Source organism: Nelumbo lutea, chromosome 7 (assembly GCF_056320005.1).
Source record: "Nelumbo lutea isolate HS-2025 chromosome 7, American lotus-T2T, whole genome shotgun sequence".
Taxonomy (NCBI): domain Eukaryota; kingdom Viridiplantae; phylum Streptophyta; class Magnoliopsida; order Proteales; family Nelumbonaceae; genus Nelumbo; species Nelumbo lutea.
The window spans coordinates 12,497,447-12,508,389 of NC_142690.1; the positions used below are offsets into that span (position 1 = coordinate 12,497,447).

Sequence of the window (10,943 nt, forward strand, 5' to 3'; positions counted from 1 at the left end):
GAAACATGCTTCCCCCAATGCATTTCTTCTATCTCATTTCTCTTTGGGCCAATGCAACAGTTCTATTTGACTCATGAGTCATGGTATTTCATGAAAGATCATGTCTTGAAACTCCGCAACAAAATGGAATTGCTGACCTTAAACATAGACATTTGTTGGAAATTGCTCTTACCCTTCGATTTCAAGTTGCTCTTCCCATTACATTTTAGGGTGTGTGTATTAACTACAACTTATCTTATAGGGGTGTTCACATTAAATGTTAAACTGACCAAACTGGCCCAACCCAACTCAAGTTGGTTGGTTTTTAAAAACCACCAGTCGGTTTCAATTTGTATAAGAAAATAAACCGACAACTCGATTTGGTTTCGGTTTTCATAAATCAAACCAAACTGAACTGATCCTATATGCTTAAGTAATTAGTAATTAATCCCTACCTTATATGTTAAATATTGACATATTTTATTTGTGTTTTATTTGAACTTTGAAAAAAATGGTTATTTATGATAAAAACTAAAAACGCAAAACCAATACAAATATAACACAATAGTATAATATTTAATTCAGTTTTGTATAAATTTAAATATATATATATATATATATTGGTTTTGCATAAAAAAAGAAATAAACTTAAATATAAATAGATATTTAGATATAGATATTTTAGTTTAAAATATATATAAAACCGACTAAACCGATAAACTGACCCTTCCTGTTTGGGTCGGTTTTGCTTTAGGGTTGGTTGGCTTCAGTTTAATCAATAAGTAAACTGAATAGTTCAACCCAATCCATCAACACCCCTATTATCTTATCAATTACATGTCTACATCAATTTTAACAGGCAAAGTGCCTATTGAGGTATTATTGTAGAAACTTCCATCTTATTCGTATCTCGGAATATTTGATTGTCAATGCTTTGCCCGAAATACCTCACCTTCTCGGGACAAATTCATGTCACACGCACACAAATGCATATTTGTGGGTTATCCATATGCGCATAAAGGTTTCAAGGTGTACGACCGTTACCTCAGCTAAATGATGAGTTCCATTTCCCCTTCCAATCCCAAGCCCATCAGCCCCAATTAGAACCCGTAATACCATTACCTTAGCTAAATGATGACCATTAACCCACAACTACGCCCACATCTAGAGTTCAAACAATAAACTATGACAATAACGCACCATGTGAACCAAAGAATTTTGCAAAAACAGCATGTAATCCTAGGCTGACGGACTGGTGTATTTACCTTCCACCAAGAAAATGGGCCATTGGCTGTATTTACAAAGTCAAATACAAGGCTGACAGAATGATGTTTATTGATACATATACTCCTATGGCCAAAATACCTTCATGAAAAAGTTTGCATGCACATATCGCAAGGATTTGAAAAAGTCTCTTCCTATAAAATTTGTTGGTTGTGCTTATATGGCCTTAAACAGGCCTCTCTATGTGATTTGAAAAATTCACAATTGAACTCAAGGAGCACAGTTTCCAACAGCCCACAGATGACTATTCTTTGTTCACAGATTATGGGAATAGACCATCCGACTCTGATTCCAATTGCCAACCAAACGGACCCTAAATGGATCACGATGTCGATTGTTTTTTCAATTGTAATGATTGAATATTGATTCAATACAAACAAATACATAATTGATACTGCTGGGTATTGGCCGATTCCCATGGATACACGTGGAATGATACCAATGACAGGGCCGAAGACCTCATTCGAGACCAACCTCACAACTTACCCAAAAACCTTACTTGAAAGTTGAAACCCAGCAGATGGACTTAACCCGTGGACTTGATCTTCCACAACTTCCTCAAAAACGTCACTCGAAACTAACCTCTTGTCTAGAGATTCTTCAGATTTTACTTCTGCATCTTGTTGTCTTGAATCTCAACTCCTTTATCAATAACTTGAAATTCTAGGAGATCAAGCTCCTTGACCTTAGAAAAATTACTTCAGACTTCTTAATAGGTGAAGAAATCTAAGAGAGCTGGATCATCAAGATTTAAGTCCACGATTCTGTGAAAGTCGATCAAGCTCTTTGACCTTAGAAAAATTACTTCAGACTTCTTAATAGGTGAAGAAATCTAGGAGAGCTGAATCATCAAGATTTAAGTCCACGGTTCTGTTAAAGTCTACTGTTGTTCCAGCCTTGGGAGGAGTCAATACTTCCATTCTGCTCAACATTCTTGGACAGGAAATACTGAAAGAAAGATTCCAGTTACTTGCAAGCAAATGAAGATCAAAGACCCTGGAACACCAACAACATCAAAGAAAAAAATTGATTAATAATGGAGATGCTATGTATAAAATTCCTTTTTTGAAAATTAAAAAAAAATCCTGTTTGATTAATTTTAGCAATATCATTTTTTTCTGATAAGTATGTTTTGCAATATCATTATAACTTTTAAGAAGCAAAAAGCCCTTCGAAGAAAATTTCCAAGAAAGATAACTTTCGAATGATTTGCTTTATTGGATTTTTTATTTTTAATTTCTTGTTTGTTAATGTGTTATTTAGATTCCATGTTGTTCATTAATACATAGAAGGTAGATTTCCATACTCAACTGCAAGCAGCAATTGCACAATCATATTTAAATTAGCCTACATGATCTCCTAGGTGAAACCTATTTGATGGTAGATCTTGTTCCTCAATTATATGTAATAATCTACAATTCAGAACTCCAGATATATTACTAATTAAAACTACACATTAGAAATCAAAATGATTAGCAAACTTGGGAAGGAAATATGATTGAAACAGCGAAAACTGTCGACTTTTTGACAACAATGTACCAGGCATTTGGTATATCATTCAAGGTAAACAGTCTCCTAGTAACATATTAAAGAAAGGAACCTAGCTCTTCTTGGAAATTGGTTGTGGAGGTTCCCCTTGGAGATGGAAGCGTTGCAGACAAAAATCATCAAGAGCAAGCACGGAAGACATGCCAATGGTTGTGTATGACCTCTTTATTGATTTTGTAAGATACCAGGTGGGAAATGGGAATAGAACCAAATTCTGGATTGATTTCTGGTGGGGAGAGGACACCCTTGCAAACCCCTACCCTAGAATTTTTAACCTGTCCTGCTCCAAAGAAGCCACGGTAGCCTATAGCCTCAGCCACTCTCCCTCAAGAACCGATTGGAATCTGAACCTTAGAAGGCCTTTAAGTGAGATAGAGCTTGCTGAAATAGCAAACTTGCTAAACTCTCTGAGTGAGGCTTAAATCTCTCCGGCCTCCCCTGACCAAAGGATCTAGAAACTTAATCCTGCCGGCAAGTTCTCAACTAATTCCCTTTTTAAGGCTCTAGTTTCAGAAGATCAGATCACTCCCTTCCTGGTTAAGAACGTTTGGTGTTCACATGTTCCCTCTAGAGTTTCCTTCTTTGTCTGGGAAGCCTGCTTAAAGAAAATAAATACTTGTGACTTGATACAGAAAAAACTTAGAGGAAGGTTATGTACTCCCCTCATGTTTGTCCTCTTTGCCTTGGTGATGGTGAGACAGCTAATCACATTCTTCTCCACTGTCCTGTCACTAGGAAGGTTTGGTGTTTCTTCCTAAACTAAGTTGGTTACAGCCGGGTTTTCCCTGAGAAGGTGGTGGACCTCCTGTGGCAGTGGAAAGGCAAAGGTCTAGGAAAAAGAGGAAGGGTATATTGGAGTACACTGACGCATGCAGTTCTTTGGGGTATTTGGGAAGAAAGGAATAACAGAACCTTTAAAAACAAATTCAGAAATGTGGAAGATCTAATCTCCTACATAACTTTCCTCTGTAACCTTTGGGTGGTTAATTCTGAATCTTTCAAAGGCCTCTCTCTAAATGACCTCCAAAGTAACCTTCCAGCCATCCTGCAGTCCTCTCCTAGATCTGAATCGACCATGAGAAGCCTTGTTAGGGAAGATGGTGGGATGACCCTAATCTTTGATAGCAGTGCCCAAGGATCTACCAGCCAAGCAGGAATTGGTGGTGTCTTCCGTGGGGAGAGGGGGATCAGCTGGGCTTATAGTGGTCCAATTGGGAAGGCTGATGCTACAAAAGCAGAGGTCTTGTCAGCACTTATCAAGAATTCGGCTTGCTAAACAGCTAGGCTTTTGCTCCTTAATTATAAAAGGGGACTTTGCAAATACTATAGCCTGGCTAAGGGAGAAGGAAGGAGGGCCTTGGAGACTTGCACATCTGCTAGCTGAAGCTCGAGATATCTTAGAGTCATTGAATGTAAATCTGGTCTGGATTCCTAGGGAGCAAAGCACTGTTGCAGACAGAGTTGCAAAATCAGGGGTTTTTAGGGAAAGCTTGTATAGTGACTTCTGCTTACCTCTATAGTTCTGCCTCAGCTGCTTTAGCTTTCAGTACATTCACTCATGTACTTTTTCCTGTTTATTCAATCAAAGTTACCTTTGCTCAAAAAAAAAAAAAATCATCATATTAGACATCCTTAAAAGGGTCAACACATTATCAAAAAAAGAAACTATTGTTAACCAAGCCACATAATAAAGTTTGCACAGGATCAACAATTATTTTTTAGCACAACAAAAAAAATAAACAGAATGCATCTAATGTTCTTTCTATGTACCCACATTTTGTTATTAATAAAAGAGAAAAATCACAATCTCAACAGAAAGATATTTAACATTTGTTACTCAAACCACATAGTATTCAACCATTCATGTTGGGCAGACAAAAGCTTTAAAGAAAATCTACATGGAAATATTAAAAGGCTGAGATCTGCCAAGACTTCTTGAAATGAAAAGCCAATATATAAAGAAATAAAAAATACAAGTGGGAAAGAAGATGATACCAAAGAACTCACTATGGCTGCCAAACCAGTGATGATATCCTTACAAATAGTTCTAGAGTCCATGAGAACACTTCTGGTCTTCTTCAACCAAACAGAAAGAGAGCACAGCAGAAAGGAAACTACTTTTATTTACCAGACACCATCCTTCTGCCTTCCTTACCAGCAATAAGAAGTAAGAAATGCAGAAACCTTACCTTGCCCTTGTCAACAGGGATGAAGTGTTGATTGTACCAACAAAGATGAACATGTTATTGACCTCTCTTACATATTTTCCTCTCTAGCTTTGATTTCCCCTTTCTCCAATTTCTCTCTCCTCTTTCCTCTCAGGAAAGTTAAGTTTCCTTGGCAGAGATGTACTTACCAAGAATTATCAAGACTTTCTTGTGTGACGAACTATACTCACAAGATCTGAGATTCTGAGTTGACAGTGTTGACACTGGAAAACATGTGAGACAGTTAGGAGTGGTGTGACCTGCACATACATGTATAATAATGTGAGCGACCAACTGAATACCACACACATCTATACTATTTACAGACAAACTGAGCAACCATGTCACCCACCTTCCAGGAAAACCAAGTGGCCATGTCGCCCACTCATTTACTATAAGATTATATATAAGATAACAACACAATTTTCAGTACTCTGGACAGTTTCACATAGGAACCATTTGTACGTTTCCACATCAGCGGAAAACTTCAAGAGTTCATAAACATCTCAGTCACAGATCATCTCATATTTCTCACTTTCCACTTAACACCTCAGAACAGTTCATGGATGCACGACATATTGTTTTCTGTTTTTCTGTTTTACTTTTATTCTTAATGTCCTATAGTTAGGTCCTGACCAATTTAGTTTTCTTTTTTTTTTATCAATAACATTAAGCTTTATTCAAGATAGACCAATTTAGTTTTCTAGTGTATGATTCTCTGTAAACTTGGATAGGACCAAAGGAAAGGAAACAGAAAAATTGAGCCCAAAACCATTTTGAATTTCTCTCCCTTTCTGAAAAACAATATCTCTCCTCATTGTTCCACTCGTCATCTTTTGTACAAAGTTTGAGGGTACTAAGGTCTGAATGCTGATTTCTTATTTCTTGATCAGAGGCCTCTTAAATTGTAGTAAGCTTTCTTACAACAGGTGGTATTTTTCCTACCATGAACAAAACTTTATGTTTTCCTTTTTTTTTTTTTTTTGAAAAGATAAAATTTATAGTGTTCAACTAGTAAACTTCAAGATATTCCATTGGTCTGCCATACAAGAACCAGAAGCTCAGGTCAACAACAGCTTCATTTAAAGATATATTCAACTTAAAACAAAATGAAAAAAGGAAGAAAAAAATAAAAACTGATTCGTATCATGTTGTTCCAATAAAAACAATGTTTGAATTTCATAAGCAGTCAAAATATTTCTACAATTAAATAATATTACAGTTTATCATCACTTTTTCCTTCCTTAAAATGCCAAAGCAACACAACCAAGAGCAATGAGACCAAAAGAAAATGCAACATATTACAAGAATGGATAAAAATAACACTTTGTAGTTTTTGAGCTTTTAGAATGCTTACATCTTGAGGTTCATACTTGCAAATATAATCACAAAGCCCACATCTTGAGGCCCCTTAAATCAGGAATGTACATCTCATATAATAATAAAGAAGATACATCAATCAAAATATTTTCTTACCTCTCTTTTTTTAGCATTAGTTTCTTATTACCCATCAGAAAAGTATTAACCAAAGTAGTTTATCATTATGAGATTGAACTTGACATAGAAAATATGCTGAAACTTGTAATGCAAATTGGATTAGACATATGCCTGATTGCAGTTCCAAAAAGTAAGGGAGAGAGAGAATTAAAGGAAAGCAGAATACAAAAGATGGAGCCAAAATGTAGGGCTTATCTGAACCTCACCTAGAAAGAGAAGGCATAACATTTCTTAGAGTCGATGAAAATTTCTCTAATTGCATCCATATTTAGCAATTCAAGATATGGCAAAAATCAGGTGAAGCAAAAGTTAATCTTTAATTCCACTATTTATCAAAAAAAAAAAAGATTCAATATAAATCAGTTACCTAGAAACAGTTAAACGCATTTTAATATTAAAAATCTTAGATCCACCATGTATTTTTTTATGCACATGGACTGTCATAATTTACTTGGCACTTCTTTTTAAACCCTTGATATATTATCAAATCTTTTTCTTCTGGTCCCATCAGTATAAGTAACAATTTTGCCCATATAGGATTGAGAACAAAGTTCAGGAAAATCCAATAAGGAGAACATACAAGAAAAAGCCTCCCCAGAGACATCCTCTCTAAATCATATTGCATAAGAATAATTACACTCCTGCCAAATGCTTTTAAGAATATGTATTTGGTGAGCAACAGCAATCCAAAGAGCTTTATCAAATGCAGAAAATAGTAGATATCCTACATCCAAGAGGATGACTATGAGAAAACAATACAAATAATTACCACATGAACAGTGCTATTAATATATCAAAATCTTGCAAAAATCTGAAACTGATAACATCATGAAGAAATCAGATCACACACTCACCCTTTTTCTGGTAGAAGCATTATCCACTTTCCTGTGCCACTGATGCAGCTGTTACTATTGCTCTTATTTCTGGAATGCTCACGAATTCCTTGTTTGGAAAACTTATGCTTCTCATCCCCTCTTTATTGAGAAAACTCAACAACTTCAGAATGGAAGAATGGTTTATTCTCATCCCACCTGAATTAATATGAGCAACATCTTCATTCTTGTTATTGGCTTTCTCCAAACAATTGGCTAAACTATCAAACAGCATCATGGCATTTGAGACAGCCCAACTGGCCAAAACTGTAGCTGCAAAGTCCTGGAAAATACCATTAGGCAATGAAATCATTGTGCCAACAAGCTCAGGTGTTGGAGCACAACAACTACATAGCATGAGAAGGCCTCCTGCTGCAATGGAATGTACTTTTGGATCTAAGACACCTGAAGAGAAAAAGTCCAAAACAACTTTATTGACCTGCAGCTTGGAGACTGCAAATTCTGATCTCATCAAAAGCCAAAGTTTCTGCTGTTCCACAAATCCCCAACTTAGAGAGCTCTTGACAAGGTGAGATATAATATTACTGTCCAGTCCAAACATAAAGAATTTCTTCAATCCAAGATCAAATTGCATGCCAACTACATCAACATGATCCAACTGCTCCACAAGTAATTGAATGATATCTTCCTCAGCAGTAGATAAATCAGAAAGATATGAAAACGTACTGCAGAAAAGGGATTTTAATCGTTTCCTTATCCACCCACAACAGGTTTTTAAGTCAGAAAAAAGGAGTTTACCTAGAGCTCCATCTTCTTCTTTATGTAAAATGTTTTGCGAAAACACAAGGAAACATCTGTATGCAGAAAAAGCATCTTCTACCAAACTAGTAACTAATCCACCATTCACTGTAGAGATAGAAACAGGGGCATCAAGAGAGCCTTTTTGTACACTGCTCCTAAAAGAAACATACTCATCAACATGACATTTCAATAAAGATATCTCTGGACCACTTAAATCAACAGAATTATTTGTATCTATTGGATCCATTGTGCAACCCATCAAGTTCACCTCATAAGCAAGTCTTGATGCATAAGATAGTAAGCGTGCCCCCACAGGGCAATCATTTTCTAACCAAAACAAAATCATTTTTTGCATCCTTTCATTCTGAGAAAATATATAGTTACGAATAACTACTGCTGTTGCAGATTCGATTTCATCATCGAAATTGGAATCAATTGATGGAGAATCAAGAGGAGAAAACATTTTATAATTCTGCAGTTTGAATGCATCAGTTATTCGACATGCTAATGCTTCCACAGTAAGAACAGAATCACACCTGAAGGCAATATCAAGCATTTCACTACCAAGATTTGCAAATAAAACAAGTATCTTATCCAGAGTTTGAAGGCCAACTTTGTATGACTGTTTAATGGACTCCCCAAGATTCTGAACCAAGTTAAATATGATGTCATCCTGACTTTCACTACTTTTAACAACTGTGCTGCAATTTGAAAGTGGACTATCTAAAACACAACTGTAAGTGTCAATAACTTTGTTCTTCAATCCTTCTTCTCTAGTGGATGCAGGTGTCTTCAGCTCCTTTGACAATGATAGCTGGCTTCTTGTGTTAGGTGGGCTTGGCAAAGTCAAGGGAGAAAGGGAACAATGAGGAAGGCAAGCTGGATTTAATACTTTAGAAGCCCCCAATTTAGAACTAGGGAAGATACTTACAAGCATCTCTTTGAGAAGGGGAGAAAGTGCATTGCAAGAGATTAAAGTATCCAAAGAGTGGACAACACCTTTCCTGATAAGTGTACCAAAAGCTATTGAGACACCACGAACTATGACATCCTTCCGTGCAACATCATAGTTATCCACAAGCAGGAACAGAAATTCAAGAAGGGTGTGAGTCATGTCAACGTATTTGGGTATAGAGTTTACCATCAATAGGATCCCTGGTTCAATATTCATAATATTATCTACTCTCTCATCAAAGAACAGCCAGTCAAAGAACAAAGCCAACTTAGCATTCGCTTCCACATGATTCTTCCTACAACATTTTAGTAGCCAACCAATGATGGCCCATCTTTGAATGATATTTGATTGGATAATTTCATTAGGAGGGTGGTGGGCACAACATATAAACCGAATAAGGTCAGGTATAAGAGTCTCTCTCTCAGGCCCACAGAAGAACTTTCTGGCAAACCATGCCTGGTACCGCTTCTGACTCCCCCATCTCACATGTGTTAGTAAGAACCGTAGTTGGATCTCCATCTCTGGTGTGATCCGGAGTAAAAGATACCTACTTTTAGTCCTTAAGTGGTACAGGTGAGTGATATCCGAAAATCCTGGAACCCTAAATTCATCTGGATTCAACAATAAGTCCTTCCATATTGACCGGAACTCAGGAATATTAAACAAGTCCTGCAGAAGACGAATCAAATCCCTTCCAATCTGTAAGCACAAATTGAAGTGTTCCCTCAAAACTTTAACACAAAAATCAATCTCCATACGCTTCAATTTCTCTAATTTTGGATGACCCGACAACCTATAATGATCAGCTAGTAATCGAAGATATGTAAACAAGGCACTCGTTAAAAGTAATGGTTCACCCAGTAACCAATCCCAATGCCCCAACAAAACCTTAAGCATCTCCATAGCCAACCACAGGTTTACGTCACTAAAATCCCCACCAACTATCTGTCTCAACAGGGAGATTAACAAATTATCAACCCCAGTCGCCGAAACATCAACCAACTTCGAAGTAACCCATATCAACTGAACCCTGACGGGTTCGAGAAGTTTCGGATAGGACTCAGTTACCAGCTTCAGAACCAAGCTAACGAAAAAGCCATACCCATCAGTGACAATGGCATGTAAATGAGTAGAATGGGTTTTCGCGAGTTGGGGCTCAGTTAGCAGTCCAAAAAGAATTGCCCGATTGAGCTGCAAATACTCTTCTGGAGAAGGGATTGTTAGAGGGAATGGGGGTTTCAGCTTATGCTTTAGAAGCTCGAAGTCTTCCCGTAGTGAGACTTCGGTTAGGTTTTCGGCTTCATGGGCAGCAATTCGAAGTAGTTTAGATGACATTATTGGATCACCAACAATTAGGGAAGCAAACCAGAAGAATCGATGTACAGCCGAGGCAAGAAAGAATGAACGACGACAATTTACAATTGTAACTTACATAAGCAAACAACTAAATGGAGTGAAAATGCGGAGAAGGGTACCGCTGAGTCCGAAACGTTTGCCGGGAAATTCAAACCTTGCTAGGTCGCTGCGACGTGACCTCTTGTTTTGGAGAGTCTAGAAGCGAGAAGCTACAATGAAGGGCCTTGACCCGGGAGTCCGTAACCGTGAGTTAACATACCAGGTCCTTGTTTATAGACTTAAATTACGGCCTACCAACTTACCCAGTTTGTAGTGACCTTTCCTCAACTTCAAAAGAAGCTCCTTTGCGGTGAAGAGTCAAGCATCGCGCACCATCGCCCTTAATTTTTTTGTTTTCTTCAAGCCAACCAGCCCAAATTGCACACCTAATGCTCATCTTGAAACATATATCATCGATTTTCTAATACTCTTTTCTTTAACAAT

At 37.2% G+C, this 10,943-nt stretch overlaps 1 protein-coding gene across 5 annotated transcripts; it reads right to left on the reverse strand.

Annotated features, from left to right (window-relative positions):
• Window positions 1-1,380: 1,380 nt before the first annotated feature.
• Window positions 1,381-10,701, reverse strand: EMB2739 (embryo defective 2739). Of its 5 annotated transcripts, XR_016101820.1 has the most exons (4): window positions 7,370-10,701; window positions 4,807-5,278; window positions 4,324-4,403; window positions 1,468-2,259 (listed from the first exon to the last, which is right to left on the reverse strand). XR_016101820.1 is itself a non-coding variant. In XM_088953275.1 (2 exons), the coding sequence occupies exon 1, from the start codon at window positions 10,437-10,439 to the stop codon at window positions 7,389-7,391; it is 3,051 nt and encodes a 1,016-aa protein (XP_088809401.1). In that variant the 5' UTR covers window positions 10,440-10,686; the 3' UTR covers window positions 7,029-7,239; window positions 7,370-7,388. The 5 variants fall into 5 exon arrangements, 1 of the variants encoding a protein (XP_088809401.1); XR_016101819.1 differs by lacking the exon at window positions 4,324-4,403 and having other exon boundaries at window positions 1,381-2,259; XR_016101821.1 differs by lacking the exon at window positions 4,324-4,403 and having other exon boundaries at window positions 4,819-5,278; window positions 7,370-10,588.
• Between the last annotated feature and the right edge of the window lie 242 nt (window positions 10,702-10,943).